The sequence below is a fragment of the Siniperca chuatsi genome, linkage group LG4 (assembly GCF_020085105.1).
Source record: "Siniperca chuatsi isolate FFG_IHB_CAS linkage group LG4, ASM2008510v1, whole genome shotgun sequence".
NCBI classification, from domain to species: Eukaryota; Metazoa; Chordata; class Actinopteri; order Centrarchiformes; family Sinipercidae; genus Siniperca; species Siniperca chuatsi.
Window position 1 is genome coordinate 10348164 of NC_058045.1, and position 18790 is coordinate 10366953.

At 40.1% G+C, this 18790-nt stretch overlaps 2 protein-coding genes across 3 annotated transcripts; one reads left to right on the forward strand and one right to left on the reverse strand.

The window, feature by feature from the left end:
- Positions 1-604: 604 nt before the first annotated feature.
- Positions 605-9519, reverse strand: pnpla2 (patatin-like phospholipase domain containing 2). The gene is made up of 9 exons (XM_044194509.1): positions 8675-9519; positions 7057-7289; positions 6279-6344; positions 5258-5467; positions 5052-5112; positions 4507-4713; positions 3232-3364; positions 2839-2961; positions 605-2078 (listed from the first exon to the last, which is right to left on the reverse strand). Exons 1-9 carry the CDS (start codon positions 8859-8861, stop codon positions 1763-1765), a joined length of 1536 nt encoding a protein of 511 aa, XP_044050444.1. The 5' UTR covers positions 8862-9519; the 3' UTR covers positions 605-1762.
- Positions 9520-11740: 2221 nt separating this feature from the next.
- Positions 11741-18011, forward strand: pidd1 (p53-induced death domain protein 1). 2 transcript variants are annotated; one of them, XM_044194511.1, is made up of 12 exons: positions 11741-12926; positions 13155-13568; positions 13709-13861; positions 13989-14040; positions 14130-14331; positions 14998-15147; positions 15256-15429; positions 15518-15665; positions 15746-15881; positions 15968-16118; positions 16598-16713; positions 17904-18011. In XM_044194511.1, the coding sequence occupies exons 1-11, from the start codon at positions 12272-12274 to the stop codon at positions 16649-16651; spliced, it is 2289 nt and encodes a 762-aa protein (XP_044050446.1). In that variant the 5' UTR covers positions 11741-12271; the 3' UTR covers positions 16652-16713; positions 17904-18011. The 2 variants fall into 2 exon arrangements, with proteins under 2 accessions (XP_044050446.1, XP_044050445.1); XM_044194510.1 differs by lacking the exon at positions 17904-18011 and adding an exon at positions 16330-16453 and having other exon boundaries at positions 11742-12926; positions 15968-16239.
- Positions 18012-18790: the final 779 nt, after the last annotated feature.

Consider the following 18790-nt stretch of genomic DNA (forward strand, 5'->3'; position numbering starts at 1 on the left):
CTGGGTGAGAATCACAATAAAGCAGTTTACTTTGAATGAATCAAAATACATATGTTTTACAATAAATAGCCCTACCGAACACATATCACATACTCTCAACCCTAAAACTTCAGAGGCGGACTAGTATAAATAAAATACTATTTGAGCAAACATAGTATTGAGAGTTGCTCCGTAGTACCAATTTTTCCGACATCACTTGAAGGCATTGTCACGAACTTTATGGATCATGACGTCGGTAAAAATCTCTGTAACTGAACAATCGAGTTCAACAAACATTTCGTCTTTGCTTGTTTGATAGCAGGACTCCCTGAGTTTATCAGGGACTTCCGGTTAAACAGCTTTCGCAACAGGTCATACCTGATAAGACTGCGCGTGATGAGTTTTGTTATGATTTGTGAGCAGGAGATGACTTCTCTGCTGAGGGGATTCCCGATATGCGCCTCTAGTGTTGACAGTCTGGTCTGCAGTAAATCCTTTTTGTTACAATGGCAGCACTTGTTGCCATCTCCTTGATATTGATTTATTGAGTTAAGTTAATAGATTTGTTTGTTTTAGAGAAGAACATACATTTTCACAGCAATGAGAAAACACTCATAATCTGCAGTTAACGTAAAACAATACCAGTTTATTTAATGATCACATACATATTATTCCCTGCAACATTTTGACAGTATGTTAAATTTACTTGCCAATTATTTCATCGAAGTTTAAGGCACTTGGGGCTCGATCGCAGTTAGAATTTCTTGTAGTACACAGTACAAGAGAAGTATTTAAACACGTAGGTTATTACCTACGAACCTCATCTGATGTCATATAGTCACATCAAATGACAAAGTGCAATTCAGATTAAACTGATTCTTTGATTAATAAAAAAAATCACATTTTTGATTTATGCATTAAAATGTAACATTTATATTAAAACATCAAAATCATTGATTCATTCAAAGATTTTTAAGCTGAAATTCAATACAATGGGGATTTAAAATGAAATCTAAAAGAGTTGTAACTTACATGAAAGTAAATCAAGATGACAGAAACTAGTTTCTATGATTGGGACAACAGAGCAAGGTAGTTTTGTATTTTACATATAAATAATTGTAAATACATAAGACATTCTTACAAACCTAGAAACATTAAGACCATATATTTTTTTTAACAATACTGCATTGACACTTGCATCAAATGAATGGAGTAACAACCTATAACAAACAGACTGGTGCGTGTGTCCACTGTTTTCCCTCCTCCAGTCCTTCACTGCCTGTGTGGCAGAAGTGACTAAGAGCCCATAACCGGATGCAGCAGGAACACTGTGCTTAACTACTGGTCTGACTACATTCCACTAAAAACATGAACACTCGCCTATTTTAACCGCTTATGCTACTTCATGTGCGCATTTTTGTTTAAAATGTCCTGTAATTCAAGTTTGTACATGACCGTTTGAAGTTTAAATGCACTTCTGTACACCTGCAGACATACTGTGTCTATGGGCTTGCCTGATTACACTGTAAAACTTATTTCAGTGTCATGCATTAGTCAAATATTTAATACACAGTAAGTGTACAAATGGTAAATGATTACTTTTTCCAACCACTATACAAAGGGGCTGATTAGATTACAAATGTCTTCCTGGCAGCTTAGAAATATCAAAATGTCAGGGTGTAAACAGATATTAAAATCTGATTTAAATTCTTTTAAAATGTTTCTGGATCTAGAATAAGTACGCCTGAACCTCAGTGCTGCAGCAGAAACCTGTCAGAAGCTCTTAGGAGCTGCTGATGTCTTCTCCAGAGTCGACAGCAGGTGCAATATTAAGACAACCTCTGTGCATTGTGAGGCCTTCTGGGGAGATGGATGGAGGGCTCTTATCTGGTGACATCGGTTCAGCTTTGAAGGAGCCCTGCAGGTCCATGTTGATACACAGCACCCCAGACAACAGCTGCCTCTTGTACTGATCGAGACGCATGAACACATCCAGGACTGATGAACTGCTCCCATTCACCCAGGTGGGAATCAGGATGGTGGAGCTGATCTGGGATTGGAGGGACTCGTAGTGTTGCAGCTCCAGCTGACAGGAAAACCTAGAGTAAGCATTAGCAGCATGCAGCGGCTTTAATCATTATTTTTATAACAATGTATCAAATGACAATGTGAAAGGGGTCACTCGTGGTGATGAAACTACAGAGAATTATCACTTGACTCTGCAGCTCCCCTCTGCTTTACGTAGGTTTATAGTGCATTCCAGCTCATTATTTAGCTGTCTGGCCCTCAACTTACTGCTCTCATAGTCGTTTTTTTAGACACAGCAGGCAGCTGTTCTCAGAGAAAAAGCGCTAAAAACCCACTGTACACTAACAGCTCAGCACCAAACAGCAGACAGACAAAGTTAGCGGCGAGCTGGTGAACATAGTGGAGCATTTAGTAGCTAAAGAGGCACATATTTCCCTCAGGGGTTGGTGGAGACAGAACTAAATGCAGAGCGAATATAGGACTTATATTCATCGGGTGGCCAGAAACAAGGCTCCAAATGAATTATAATGTTGCTCCATAACTGCTGGATGTGTAAATAAGCAACTGTTTGCTAACAAATTCGACTTATCAACTTAAAAGATGATGATATGTCAATGTTGTGTTTTTACAACTTGTTTCTGCCGCCCCTAAGTGGCCAAAAAAAGTTATTGCAGGTTTAACCATGTTCACATACTGTAGACAGCAGCGAGCAGCTAGATCAATCGTGGAGCGTATAGACCTGACATTTAACGTATTCTGGCATGATTGGACGTTAAAAGTTGCCTTAAAAGTCTAACAGTCTAAGTTGTATGTCTGTGTAATTACACCTACCTGGCAGATACATGCTGAGAAATGCTTTTGGAGGCCTGTCGAAGAACATGCTGTAGGACTTTTAATATTTGCTCTCGAATCCACCCGACATCTTCTTGCACATCTGGCAGCCACTCCAGAAGTCTACACATGGTATACACCCCTGTTAGTCAATTCAATGTCTTTATCTCCAACAGTGTTACAAGATAGTCGGTTCCATTAATCAATAAAAACATTCTAAAATTATATTCAAAATAGTGCAATGACTTTTGCTGCACACAAAATACACATTTAAGATCCAAGTAGACAAGTAGACATACAGAAGTAGTACTGTACTGTACTGTAGTACTATTCTGAGTGCATATCAAGTAATAAGGAGGAAATGGGACCAGATGTAACTAAGTCCTACAGTACCTGAGAGTCAAGGACATCACAGACTCCAGCGGGAGAGTGTAGGGGAGCATCATGGCTGAGGCCATCCTCACAGGAAGCGTGTTGCTTAGCGACTGCACCAGGCTCCTCCTCTCCATGCAGGCCTCAACTAGAGCTGCAGAGGGAGGCAAAGAGGATCGCAACGGTTACCTAAAACTATTCATAGAATGAACCTGCTTTATGCAGCAGTATAAATGAGCTAAAAAGGAGACATGTTACAAAATATATATCAAATTAAACATTTTACTACCGTGAGCATAATAGTAATTTCTCTCTCATTGATACACAGAAGTTGTGGCTCTATTTCGATCCATGTTTGAAAAGAGAAATACTATCCAATGGAAAGTGGGTCAAACAACTACCCACCATGGGAGTGATAGTACTGTTCCAACACCAACTAATTTGTATGCATTACCTCAGAGGACCATACTTTACATTATAACTGACCATTATCCAAAGCATCTTATAGTGTTCTGAATTTTTAATATATTTATCCTACCATCCAGGCAGCCACTGGTTCTGGTTTAGTATGAAAATCAACTTGGAGTAACTTGATACTTGCTTGAGTTAATCTGGGGAGATTAATCTTAAACTAAACTCTTCATCCTAATGGACTCAACTCTTCAACTGCAGAAATGAAGATGTAGAAAAGTCTTCAACAAATGTGTCGCTATTCATTTAAAAAGGCTTCACTGAGTGTCTGTTGAGGTTTCATGGGCTCAACTCGACTTTGCTTTAGTTTGGCAATCCATCAAATTAAACACCATGTCTGTAATTATTGTTACCATTATCTTTGCATTGTAATACAGTGTGACCTTTTCAAATCAATCTGCCCTTTTAATTTTATTTATCTGCAAACATATGTGAACATGATGTTAAACTATGATGGATTATATGACTCAAGCAAGTTGTAACTTGCAAGTGTGTAACTTTTTACATGGAAATTAATGGAAACCAATCCCTGCCTACAAAGGGAAACAAACTCTAAACCACTACTGCATGCGGTGGATGGTCAGTGGAAGACAAACCGTTCTTTATGGGTTGACAAAATTCTCCTACGTCTTAAGATAAATACCCAGTGAAGTATCTGAAACATGCATTTTCACAAAGCTACAGCAGGGCTGTTTTTCTTAGCCCAAGAAAAGTTGACGTTATGGAGATACATGGTTTTCACAGGACAGTGACAATAGGTGAGAAATTAAACTATTCCCTCTCTTTGCATTTCCTTTCATTTGTTCTTCTGTAATGTTATGTTACCTTTGTGCAGGTTGGGTGGAAGGTGTTCTAAGATATTCTCCTCTATTGACGAACTGCAATTAAGCATCACTGCTCCCTCTTCCACACGTGGCTTTTCCTCCTCTTCATCACTTGTATTGTCCTCCTCATCATCATTATAATCCTCACTTTCTTCGCCATTAGCTAGCAGGGGTCTGTCTGTGTGAGGTCCGTTGTAATTAAGCAATCCTGAAAACAGACACAAATGTGAAAGCATTTTTAAAAAAATCTGTGATCAATGGTGAGATAATTTCTTAATTAGTTAAATTATTCAATTAGTTTATAATAATCAACAATTATGTCAAACCATGTTGATTATGTGGTTACAAATAGCCAATCTAATCACAAGCAAAAGTCTATTGATTAGGTGATATGTGGTCACAGGAAGCACAGTTCTGATAGCATATCAGGATGATACTGCGTGAACATACTAATCAATTAGGCTTGCCGATATCGACTTGATTCTTTTAAACAGAGCACAACATAATTTGAAGGTCAGAAATAAAAAGCAAACCACTGTTTCTTACCATTCTTCTTCAAAAAATGCAGAGCATCTTGATATCCCTGCTTACACATGGCCTTCATAACCTGCACTCAAAACAAACACATACATTCATTGAGTCAAAGAAGTCCACTGAGTTCACTCAAGTTCATCTGAGCCAATCAATTTATCTGTGTGTGTGTGTGTGTGTGTGTGTGTATGGATCAGGAAGGTTATAATCAAGTGACCCACCATTGGGTCTGGGGGGAAAAGTGCCCTGGAGACTCGGTAGAGGTTGGTGAGAGTGAACTGGATGCTTGTGTTGGTGAATCGCAGCTCGTGTATGTTGGTCGAGGTGTCTCGGGGGCAGATGTCGCTCTCTCCAGAGAACGGGGACACGGTGATGGTATTTTTCAGCTCATACTGAGGCAGGTTGTCTGAGATTCCTCCATCCACATATCGCTGAATGATAAAAGATTAACATCAGCATCAGAACAAACAGAAAAAGATAACTTATTGCAGTATTTCCTCAAAATATTGACTGTAAATCCTTTGAGGGCATTGAAGGATATTTGGCCACAGAGCAATCTTCACACAGGATATGATAATAGTGACATCATATCCTGTGTATTGATTAATGTTTGTTTTTACTGAAGCTGGTGAACTTTTAAACTTGATGTGCGTGTCAACAGATAAGATCAATCAGTTTTTTTTTTTTATTTGACCCAGTGAGGGTAGTGAGGGGACAGAACAACATTAAAGCCTGTGCCAACATGGTCACATTTGGCTCTGCCACTCTCAAATGTTGGTCACAAGCCCTGCATACACACAGAAGCATGTAAGCTCTTAAAACCCATCACAAAGGCCACAGAGGGAGGGCGAGAGCGCTGGTATTGCTCAATAATATTTCCCAGAAAACCTTTGCGCTAGAAACATGCCCAGCATAAAAATACAAGTTCTACTTTCCCCTTTAGTGTGAGATCTCTGACAAACATTAACTCCTGGGGAATTTCATAATCATTGTTTCCACACATGTGCCATTCAGAACAAACACATTCTTGAGGAAGGGAGGGCTCTGATGGGGGCAGTTACAGAAAAAAGCGCCAAAAGAAACAACAAAACAAAATGAGAGGAAATACAGTACATGGTTCAATCAAAGCAGCAAGGTAGACCGCATCCATGGAAATTATAAAGGTTATTTCTTGTCATTAGACCAAATATAGTATAACATGAGGACAGTGCACACATGCTGAATAATATTGAATCTACTCACCACTCCTTGGAGTGTAGGAGGAATGAGGCCACAATACACTGGGATGTAGGCACTGCAGACACATGCCTGGTTTACAAAAGAGATAATATAAGACACATTGTTGACAAATATTGACAAATTGTTGGAGGTGGAATTAACTCAGACAAAACTAAAATTATGTGAAAAAGACATTGTAATATTACAGTAGGGATATAGTGCTATTATATTGGTATTACAGTGTAAAACTTCATATTACTAATTATTGCGATGTCATGTCATGATGTAACTTAAATGCTCGTAAAGGATGCATTACAGTTTATTACATTTTCTTATTACATTACTGTAGCGGAGTCAAATAAACAGTCAGTGCTTATCATTAGTGCTGCCACAAACAACTGCTTTCATTATCGATGAATCTGTGACTATTTTTTTGATTAATGAATTAATTGTTTTGTCTATAAAATGTCAGAAAATAGTTCAAATATATAGTTAGAATTTTCTTTTGTCTGACCAACACTCACCTTTGAGAGGCTGAAACCAGAGAATATTTGGCATTTTCTCTTGATAATTGACATAATTGATAAATCAACTAATCGTTTCAGATCTAAAATCAACAATAATATCCACAATTCTCACAATGTAAATGGCTTCTGAAAGAACCCATGGGTATCCCCAAAATACTGTCACATTATCAGTATTGACGTATTAAATCAACTGTATCCTGACATCTGATTTCTTTAATATCAACCAACTATACTGCAAAATATTGCGGGAAAATATATTCAGACTGAATGCACACCTGCACCAGCTCCTCCTTGTTGTTGAAGTGTGACACCAGGACATTTTCTCCATCTGTCACTCGGGTGAGAGAGATTCCTAACCGCCCGTTGGCCTGATGGTGGCAATCAGCTGGCAGAGTGCGCCGCAGCATGTGACGCACGATCTTCACCAGGTTAAAGGAAGGATGCATGGGTCCAAGGAACCGCTTCCTCGCTTCTTTGGCCACATCGATGATACTTGCACCGGCCTCTCCTGTGAAGACATTAAGACATTGTTATAGTAAATGATTCGATAAAGAGAAGATAGAACTTTGTTCATCCCGAAGGAAGTTGTTGGGATGAATAAAGTTCCTCGTGCAACTGTACTTTGTGTACATAATAAAATCAGGAATTGCAGCTTCAATTAAGTAGGATTTTGATTAGCTATTGTACTGAACTATGTTTGGAAAAGAAATGGTTATGATCAGGATGCCATATTGGTCCTTTGATAGTGGTTTACGTAACTACCAGTGGTGGAAAGTAACTAAAGTTTGAGGTACTTTACTTGAGTATTTCCATTTTATGCTACTTTATTCTTTTACTCTACTACAATTCAGAAGGAAATATTGTTCTTTTACTCCACTACTTTTATCTGGCAGATGCAGCTACTAGTTACTTTGTAGATTAACATATAAAACATGTGCTCAGTTTATGAAAATAGTTACACTGTTAAAGATTAAACTATTCAACAGTATATAATTTAATTAAAATTAACTACACTGTTACAGTTACATTGTTATACCACTGCAATGTAACTAAGTACATTTCCTCAAGTGCTGTAATTAAACACAGTTTTTGTACTTTACTTGAGTATTTCCATTTTATGTTACTTTATACTTGTACTCCACTGCATTTTGGAAACCAATGTTGTACTTTTTACTCCACTGCATTTATTTGACAGCATTGGTTACTAGTTACTTTGCAGATTCAGATTATTAATACAAAATGTAAATCAACTAATAAATTAGGATGTATTATTATGGACTGAGGCATCTGGGAGTATATAAAGTAATTAAAACCAGCTCCACCTTTACCAGCTGCAACATTAGTGATGCTCACACCTTATTTGCATCACTAATTATAATCCAGTGATATAATATATAGTATTCTGGAATGGACCATTCTGCATAATGAGTACTTTACTTTTGGTACTTAAAGTATTTTTGATGCTGATACTTGTCTACTTTCACTTCAGTAAGATTCTGAATGCAGGACTTTTACTTGTAAAAGTATTTCTACACTGTGGTATTGCTACTTTTACTTAAGTAAAAGATGTGAGTACTTCTTCAACCACTGCACCGCTGTAAAAGGGGGTGATTTTGCATAATGTCCGCTTCCAAGACTTTACATTTTTCTGTTAATACTAATTACTTTACTTAAGTTAAAATTTTAGTGTAGGACTTTTACTTGTTACAGGGCATGTTTACAGTGCAATCTGAGTAATTCTTCCACCACTGGTAATTACATAGAGATGGTACTCGTACTTAAGCAGTTTACAGCACAAGCAATTTAAACTTAATACTTCAGTTTAGTACCCCAGTAGTCTTTTAAGACCCTGAGGAACTACCGGAAATGCTTAAATATCCAAAAGATACGTACCAAGACATACTCCAGTGACCAGTGCAGTGGCAGTGAGAGCTCCAGCTGATGCCCCATATATGTGCTTGGCGTTTAGCACCAGAAAAGGAGCATTTTCCACCAGACAGCTGGCAACACCGACGTGGTAGATACCGAGGAAGCCACAACCTGCAAAGGAGATGTTCCACGGGGAGTCTAAAGGAAACATAACGTTACCGGTGACCGTCCGCGACTGTGTCAAGTGGGGCTAAGGTCAAGTGGGGCTAAGGTCGCTATTAACGGCTACAAAAGAACCAAAACTTCTCCTGTTAAAGCTGAACACTGTTAATATTTTGTTATGCCTCTTTACATGCTGTCTTTAGGATAATGGACTTTATCTGCTAACTGTTTTTAGCTTCGGTAGAGGTCACTTTTTTCGTTGCCGGTTGAAAATACAAAACGTCCCTTATGCTGTCGCTAAACCCCGTTAGTAAATGCTTTAATTAAAAACAGCCCTAAGCTAGTTAAATAGCTATGTGGCGAACCACGGGGAGTTGTTGTTATTTCACCTACCTACTTGTGGTTGGTGTGCATTGGGAAGAGGGCGCAGAGCAAACTGGCTTGTCCAATCACAATCGACACCGCTAAGAAAAGTGACCAATCACGATCCATACAGTTGATGAAGTGACCAATCACAATCCACACCGCTGAAACACCCGTGAAGTCAATGAGCGGGCACTTGACTTCGCTCTGAGAGCTGCACGTTTTGTTTTTTTCTATTTTTAAATTTATCTGCCTGTTTGTTTGTGCTCACATTTTTTCTTCATGTCGTCAGAAACTAAACTAAACTTTTTCAATCATTAGGAAGAATGTGTATTGATGTCCGACTATGCAATATTGGCTAGACTGACCCACTGTTTACAGACTGATTAAAGCAAACCTGCAATAGTGCGCACTAATAGGTGTCTGCTCTTGTTTATTTGAAGTGGTAATTTTAGAAAATGATGCTTTCAGTGTTTTTTTCAAGAAAGGGCCTGAACATTATCTTAGGTCTGAGAAACTTTGTTCCGCGAGAAATAATCGAATCTGTCCTAATAATAAGTATGTACAAATTTGGCTTCTTTGCAACGTCCTTGTTACAAAATAGTAAACGGTAGTAGAGTTTCACAAGAAATAGTAATGAAATCACAAATCCCTTGCATCTGAAGCACATTTAACAATAACAATGAAATGTTTTTTTCTGGAACACTTCCTTGAATAAACTATTCACAGAATTAGGCTGCAAATAGTCCATTTTATGTGGGCAGTGATCCAAGTTCTGTTTAGGACATTAGGAACACATCCTATTGTGAAAGCACCATCAGCTAGGGCTCATTGTCTTAAAAAAGTATATCCCCACTCTGTCAAGTGTGTATTCATTACTGACAGCCAAAGCTGGGGAGCCCACTGACCCAGGGCCCCAAAAGTCAGAGGTTCATGGGACTTTGCACCACTAAAGTACAATCTCAAACAATGTGGGTCCTGTATTATTAGCTACACTTTCATATTGTGCTCACATGGTGTATATTCATAACTAAAGTTCCACAAACAAACCTGCTGCCAGGTAGCATTAAACCAGCACAGGAGTAGGTTATTGTTTGGGTGTCTGGGCGAATAAACTGCAATGCTCCATACTTAATGAGAACTTGGAGGTGACCTGCAGGGTATACTGTACACATGATGCGCAGGGGGAGGTTGGGTGGGCAGTGGGGGTCAACAGGGGCCTAACAGCATATTTTTCCTCCCGAGGCAACCAAACAGGTTAAGCAGTTCCAGTTGAAACAGTCTGCTGGTATCAAGAGGGCTAACAACAACAAAAGTCATTTAGGTTACATAAACTAAATAAATTTTAAAAAAGGACCTGCTATTAAATGTCATGTTAAAGTTAACACATTTGTATAAACATGTTTTTAAATACAAATTTAGAACAGAAAGGATTTAAATTGTGTTTATACAAGGACTCACATGGATGCACCAGAAGAGAAGTCGTTCTGGCTGAGCTCCGGGAAAAGTGACTCAGAAGGTGATATGTGACCAGATGATGACCGCTGCACTGGGAGGTTTTCTGAGGAGAATTTTGTTGTTTGTACCCAAATAGCTCATTGAACCACTGTCTCCCTTTGGCACAGTGATTCAAACAAATTCTTTTCTAACATAAGTAAATGGTTTCCACAACAGAGATGAACTTTTGACACAATTTCTTTACCAATATGCTGTGCAGTTTGTACTGATGGGTCATGAATGGGGTATGAGATAAAAACAAGAACCCTTTTTGAAGAAGAATGATACTTTATTCAAAAATGATATATATAATGAGGAGTAGGTCACTTTAAACTCACTTGAGTACAATTTGCAAAGTAGGTCTTCCACAACTAATCATTTAAAAAAATATATATAAATGTATTTTTATCTTAATTTAATCTAAATTTAAATTATGCATTATAAGACCAAAATAAAAAAATACAATATATTTCCTTATTCCGTCTTGAAATGATGAATTAATTATTGAATTTTTAAAAGGAATCGCAACATTTTTGAATGAAATTTTTGGTTATTACAATCACTAATGTGTTTCTATCATAATATTTTAAAACAAATAAAAGAGAAAGATTTTTTGTGTAGGATGAATTATCTGTTTTAAAATTCAACATTTATCTCATGATAAATAGACACATACTTTAGCGAAAAAAGCACAACAAGCACTATTACAACTACTGCTCTTGCCCTTATACTGTAAACATTTTAATCGAATATAATTTTAATTAATATAATCGGAATTGTTTACAGCGTGAGCCACTTGTAAATCATTTATATATTGTTTATTGTATGTGTTTTAGTACCATATGATCAGTTAGGTAGTAGAAGCTAAACAGCGCCGCCCGACGGCCGAGCAGGTACTGACAGCGAGTGCACACGTTGACACAACCGTCCCGCCCTGAGTCGAAACTTTGGCGGCGCCAGCTTCAAGGCGCTCGGTTTTATATACAGCAACAACCGGAGAGGCGGGTCTTCTTACTTTTAACCCTATACAGATGTTAGACTCCTCCCGTCGCCCCTCGGTGGACGACGTACAGGAAAACGAACGAGCAACTGTGGTGCAAAGCCTTTTCTTTAAAAACATTATCGGACATAAGGAAGTCAGTAAGCTGAGTGGGATCGAGAGAGGGCGGATTGGAGAAACAGGTTAACCCAGAGGCTAATATCACACATTATTTAGTAAATGACACTTTAGTTAGTAAGTAACATTAGAAACGGAACATAAAGGTCACCAGCGTAGCCACAGAGGCCATCAGATATGGGGTTTTTAAGCTAACATTCACGTAAATATGGTGAGGCTTCAACGTAGCTGTGGCTAGCTAACATCAACGTTACTGTAACGTTAACTGTTAACTTACACCAACTTCACTCAGCAAACATGTAAAGTATTCCTCGTCGCTTTTCATGGCAGTCCTTTAGCTCTATCTGGCTTTAATGACAATGAACGTGTCCAATCGTGTGATGAGTAACGTTACAGACACATGCAGAAAGAAAACCTCGGACCAGTGTTGGACTGGCAGGCAACTGTTAGCTAGCAGTCTAGTGTTATGAACAGTGGCTTCAATGGAGAGAAGCAGCGGGGAGGGGGCAGCTCCTGATGAAGAGGACGGAGACCAGGCAGCCGGTTGGATTATGAAGCCAGGCAGGTCGGAGGCTGAAGAAGTGGAAGTGACACCTGCATGTAACCCATCAAGGACAACATCCAAAGGTGGAGTACCAGACCCTTCTACGGACATTTTGGCTCCGAGGCTCTGGAGAGGTCTTGTGCACCAGGATCAGGAGAAATCAGAGACTGGACCAACGGTATCAAGTGGTGTGATGTCTGATGGTCAAACAGAAGAGAGGGAGGCTCCCTCTGTGTCTCCTTCCAGCCTCATGGACACCTGTGGTCCTTCCATATCAAGCCTTTCCTCCTCTTACTCCTCCACGCATCATCATGCCAATTTTTCTTCATCCTCATCTTCCTCTTCCTCTGTCTTGTCTCTGACTCCACCCTTGCCTCCCTCTGTGGAGCTCCCAGCAGTGTTGACTGATACAAGGCTGACCCTGGATGTGTACCTGGGAGGAACAGCTGCACTGCCGCTGCTTTGGGGGTCCATCCCAGGGCAGCTGAGGGGCCTCCAGTACCTGAGACTGGGCTCTGAGGATAAATCAGGCCTGGATGGTGCACTGGATGTCCTACCCCATCTGACAGAGCTGCGCTCACTGGCTATTCGGGGTACTTTTTGGATTAATGTGTTATAATGTGGTATCAGCTGCTTGTCAGCATAGATGGTCACAATTCACATTGTTTCATTGTATTTTTTGGCAAAATGTTGACATACAAAAGTAGATACAGTAAATACTGTGTTAATACATTATAATCTCATCTCAGTCATTCTCTGTCTTTTTCCTTGCTTTGCTCCAATCTTTCTGCTTCTAACTGCACTTTTCTCTCTAATTCAAGGACACTGTTTTTATGACTCGCAAGGTGACCCGCTGCCTGGCCTCCTCACCACTTTGCCCACATCTGTTTCCTCCCTTTCTCATCTGGTGCACCTGGATCTCTCCTTCAACCAGCTCTCCTGTCTGCCATCCTGCCTTCTCAGCTTGCCTGTGCTGTCCTCTTTGCTCCTCTGTCACAACCACCTCTCAGCTTTGCATCCTGATATAGGCCAGCTGTGCTCCCTCACCTACCTCTCCCTCCTGGGGAACGAGCTGGTCTCTCTTCCCCCGAGTCTGGGTCAGCTGAAAGCACTACAGACACTGGATATTTCACATAACCTCCTTCAGCAACTACCTGATGAAATTGGTTCTCTGGAGGAGCTTGTTAAGCTGGAATTGTCCCACAACAAGCTGAAGCAGCTACCAGAGAGCATGGGTAAGGGTGTGATTGTGAGTGGATGTGTTAGTGTAAGACCATTACAGTAATTAACTGGAATTCTCATTTTGTTTCATGTGAGTTAAATTCATGAATGCCGCAATAAAAATAAAAAAACCCTCATCATCTTTGTTGCCCAGGCTCTCTCCTCTCCCTCAGGGAGCTTGTCATCTACAGCAATGACCTCCGCCTGATCCCACATTGTCTGAACAACCTGCCTCGGCTGAAAATAGATGTGCGTGACAATCCTTTGGGACAACCAACAACCCCTCCTCCTCTCCCTCCTACACCTGGTGAGCAGAGAAAAAAGGGCTTCAAATCGATTAGTGCTTCAATCTTTTTGACTGTATTGTCATTAGATACAGTATTTACGTTGGCTGTCAGCATATTCACTCTGCTGCATCACTGTTTTCTTACAAGATCAAGCAGAAACAAAAATTCCAGAGTTGCACCTCGGATTTAATCAGCACAGGTACAGTGTCACTCTCAGCACCGAAACATTTTCTCGATTAAGGCGTTTCTGACTAGATTAAGATTAAAGATGCTCCTTTTGCTCCTTAGTTTCTGTATTTCGTCTGCTGGGTGTCATGTGTTTCTCCCAGGGGGGGCTGAGCTGCTGTTCCCCCCGGGGTGCCTGCTGACAACCACAAGACTGGAGTGGGTTGAGAGAAGGCCAGAAAGGAAGTGGGTATGGCTGGAGGAGCATGACATCTTACTGAGTCGTCCACTGGAACTTCGTCCTCATGGAATTACATTTCTAAAGGTATAAAAAAAGGTTTTATTGAATTTAATTACCACACCTGTTACAGGGACACTCCACCGATTTTACACATGGAGATCAGTTTACTCGTCATGTTTGGTACTACTCTGGGAAAAACAGTTGCATAATGTTGTCACTGGCTCCAGAAGCACTTTGGCAAGTCTGAAAAAATAACCCTGATGAAGTCTAAGTGATGTCATCTCAGCTCGGGCTTAGAGACAAATCTATAACAGAGAGTCTGCATTACATACATGTACTGAAGGTGTGGCGTTTAAGAGACATGGGCATTTACCATTTACCAACCCTAAACCTAGGGAGGATCTAGTAGGAAATGCTATCAAGTTGCCTTATGGGAAATGTAGGATCCAGTGTTTTTGGAACTTGATCCAACAGGGACTAAAAGTAAGGATATCTCGGCCTCTGCTGCACAGATTTTGATCATTCATTTTTAAATCTGTCTCTCAGAAGTCCCTCAATTTTATGGAAGTTCAATACCGAATTGCTGGGCTACTTCTTTAAATTAGTATTGTGTAGACGTTTGTGAAAATATACAGAATCTTGGACGTTATGTGTCTTGATCCTCGTAGGTTATTCTTGTTCCATCTTATGACTGTGTTCTTTCCTGCACTTGCATGACATAAATATACTTCAACTTTGAAATCGTTACAGCCTGTGGAGGTGTGTGTGCCATATCGTCGGACAAAAAGAAGGGAGGTGGTGGTGCAGAGGTTTGACGGACAGTCATGGAGCACTCTGCCCACTGTTCTGAGGAGAGGAAGCGAGAGCCATAGCAGTCACCCTGGTGGACGTCCAGCCAGGGTAAAGTACAAAACGTTATACTTACAGTTGTATTTAAGCTTTTTTTTTCTTGGTTGTACAAATTATGATATTAGTGTTGAAAAAAATGACCTCTTGATGCACCTGTAGCTGGCCTGCTGCGCAGTGAGCCAGTTCTCCTGGTTTATGGCAGTGTCCCGTCCAGTAAAGGACAGTTGCTCTGTTACACCAGCTGGAGCCCTGCTGGTGTCCAGCTCTGACCCTGGAATTAAGCTCCACTTCCCTCCAGACTCTACCGTGCAGATCCGCACTATAACTTTACAGGTAGCACTACAGTATATGGAAGTTTATATCAGTTTGTCATTGTGGTATCTGTGGTTTGCAAGGCCTTAGTATGTCTCTCTTTCTGTAGGTGCTGCAGGTGTCTGTGTCAGAGGTACAGTCACTGTGTGGTGATCCTCAGGCCAGCGTTAGCCCTCTCCTCTGCCTCTCCCAGACTCCCAGCATACACTTCCTGCAGCCTATCAAAGTTCAGGTCCCTCTGCCATCTGGAGTCACAGGTACAATATGCCATATACCTTCATACATGTTTATAACAGAATGTATTAGCATGTATTAACATTGTCTGGTGCTTCTGCAGGCCATACAGTTGATATGTCCTGTTTGCATCTGCTACATGGTGACCCCACTGCCCAAACCTGGACTGACATTACATCACAAGTGTCTCTCTACGTCACCCATTTGTATGCCATTTTCTATGTTACACATTTCTCCTGGTAAGTTTTTATAATATATTCTCATAATGTACGTTTGATTTATATATTTACATTGTATTAATACAGCTTTGTGTGCACCATCACAGGTACTGGCTGTGGTACACCACTCAGCGCTGTGTTAGTGGGGTGGTCAGGAAGGTCTATCAAAGGCTAAAACAGTTTAAAGTCCAGTTCCTCGTCCTCCAGCGGAAGACTGATCCCTCACAAGTAATGCTACAGTGTTTACCTTCTAACAAGGTTTGTAATTGTCCTCTCTGTGCTGTAACTGTGTTTAATAGAACCACTTACACCAAGGACTGTCTGTATATCAGCCCTCTTCTCTCAGCCTCTGTGTGTGGTGTCTCAGCTTTGGCAATATGTAAGTCAAACGGATTTCATCAAAGGTGTGAATGCCATCGTAACATTTATGCATAAATGCTAAACAGTGATTGTGATGCTTCCTGCCCAGGTGGACGGCAGAGTGCAGTCTCTGTCGGAGCAATATGAAGGACCGCAGCCTTCAGACCTTTGTGATCTGCTGGAAGGAGAGCAGTTCTTCGCCGGCTTTGAGAGGGGCTTAGATATTAGCACAGGTCTGAAGTCCTATTTGAGGCTCTATCTTAAATAAATATTTTTTTCTCCTGCTCCCTTTCCTTCCAAGGTCTCGTGATGTGCTGTTGTGTAGTAATTGTCCTGAAACAGCTATTTGTAAGAAGTTATTTTCCTGTTTTCTCCAGAGAGACCAGACTGTATGGAGGGAAGGCTGTGTTTTGTGTTTTACTCCAGCCTGAAGAATCTGAAGGAAGTGTACATCCGTCCAGCTTCGGGTCAGAAGGGGCCAGTGAGGGGACAAGTAAGACAGACGTCATATTCAACAGACAAGAAAGTGCAGTGACTGGAAATAATGATTTCTGCTGTGTTTTTTGTTTGTATACAAATAATTTTGCCTGACAACCATCACATTTTAAAGTTTTCTTCAGTATCTAAGTAATCCAGTGATGGTTGTCTGTACATCCGTGGGTACATTGCTAACAGCTAATTTGGCATACTTTTAATGGTGACAATTTGTGACATTACAACAGCCAATTTGATGTTTTCAGGGGGTCTTGCTCTCCTGATGGCTTTAATTTTTTCTGTCGTCATAGTGGTACCTATCCCGAATAGGCCTATATGTTAAAGAAAGGACCAGCCCACAGAAAAAACTCTTTTACTTTAAAATACAAGGATGTTGTTCTATACGCAATTTTATGTTACAGGAGGACCAGCGAGTTCACTGAAAAACAGTAGGTAATAGCAGCTGTAATTTTTACTGGAGTGGGGGTGAAAAACTACCCACATACGCACTCTGGCCGGGATTCTCTGCACCCTGGGTTCGAATCCAGGCCACGGCCCTTTGCTGCATGTCATCCCCCCCCCCCTTTCTATCTATCTGCAGCTACTGCACTATTATATAAAGGCAAAAAAAATAAAATTAAAAATTAAATCACCCCACCTCCTCTAGAGAAAAAATATCCATTCCGAATGGGGCTTTAACCAGACAGTAGAAACCAGCGAAGCCCCTGTACACTGTAATATAATCCAAACCGATCCTGTATGTGAAACTTGTGGTGATTGAATTCCATGGTACATTTTGAGGCTGTTTTTTAGGCTTTACGGGGTGTTTTTGGATTAGTTTGCATTATATAGTAAGGTGTTTAAAGAGTTAAATATTAGAAACACCTTTCAACATAATCCATCAAACCCGAAAACTACAGCCTCAAAATGTACCAAGGAAACACAAACAACTAAAGTTTTGGTCTCTAATAAAACAAATATTAGCAGAACATTTTATGTAATGTAATAAATATTTGGTAGTATTTATTGTATTGCATTGTACATTATTACATTGTATGGATGTTTCTGCCTTTGTGGTCACACAATGTAAAGCGTACCAGTTCACCATGCCCGTTAGTGCTGGTGCCGGTTGTTATTTTGTCCCATGAATCAGTCTGTAAGCATTGTTTGGACAACACATTGAAAATATGTTTTGTACCTCTGTTACAGGTGTCCTTTTATAGAGGGGAGATTCCAAACAATCTGCCAGAGGAACTGGCGAGAAAGAGGAAAGGACATGACAGCCAGTGGCTTGCAACTTTACCGCTAAAACTTCCTGTCAGTTGAATACATATGATAAAATAGATGTTTGTATTTCTGGAAAGTATATGAATTAGTATAAACCTGTTGTGCATTTTGTCTTAAAATATTGGATGGTATTCTTATAATATTAGAATATGCGTATATTGGTTAGAAATAGAAATAAGACAAAATATGTACATACATATGTACCTACAAATAACGTCAAAGCCTAAGGGAAAAACACCACATATTATCTCCTCTCTTTTTTGTCATAGGCTCTAAACTCAGAAAATAATTTCATCATGGAGGAGCTCCAGCATCCTCCTCTGAACCTGGGTGACCCTGAGAGCGGCTACCTGACAGAAGCCAACCTGCTGTCCATCTCTCTTCAGATAGGACAGGACTGGCGTGTTATTGGCATCAATCTTGGCTTAAGCTACCAGGAGTTGGACCGCATCCAGTACAAGTACAGGTAGAAATGACGAACTGTATCATGTTCAGCCAAATTTCCTTGACTGAACTCACCAGTATTGGTAATTCACAGGTCGTGATAATTGTTTTTACAAGCTACCATATTCTTCTGTGATTTTGAGATCTAAATTCAGTGCAGTTATGTTTATTTTAATGCCAAAGACACCACACTGCCAAAATGTAACACTACAAATTCAACCGGACAGATTTGGTTAAACTTGGATATCTTGACTAGAATTGAAAGTAAAGTGGGTGTTTGAACAATTCTTGTCTGTACAACATGACCTTTTACAGAGTTTAAGAAGTTAGGTACACATTCATATGAAAGCAGAGCTCAATTATAA

What these genes read in the sequence shown, in the direction of transcription:
- pnpla2 (XM_044194509.1), bottom strand. Translation starts at nt 8,861, where the DNA reads ATGTTTCCTTTAGACTCCCCGTGGAACATCTCCTTTGCAGGTTGTGGC. An exon ending in GCATTTTTTGAAGAAGAATG is followed by an intron (nt 4,714 to 5,051) that starts GTAAGAAACAGT and finishes GTCTGTTTTCAG; the next exon opens with GATTGCTTAATTACAACGGA. An exon ending in GTGATGTCCTTGACTCTCAG is followed by an intron (nt 2,962 to 3,231) that starts GTACTGTAGGAC and finishes TACCATGTGTAG; the next exon opens with ACTTCTGGAGTGGCTGCCAG.
- pidd1 (XM_044194510.1), top strand. Translation starts at nt 12,272, where the DNA reads ATGGAGAGAAGCAGCGGGGAGGGGGCAGCTCCTGATGAAGAGGACGGA. An exon ending in CTCGGATTTAATCAGCACAG is followed by an intron (nt 14,041 to 14,129) that starts GTACAGTGTCAC and finishes TTTGCTCCTTAG; the next exon opens with TTTCTGTATTTCGTCTGCTG. An exon ending in ATGGAATTACATTTCTAAAG is followed by an intron (nt 14,332 to 14,997) that starts GTATAAAAAAAG and finishes AAATCGTTACAG; the next exon opens with CCTGTGGAGGTGTGTGTGCC.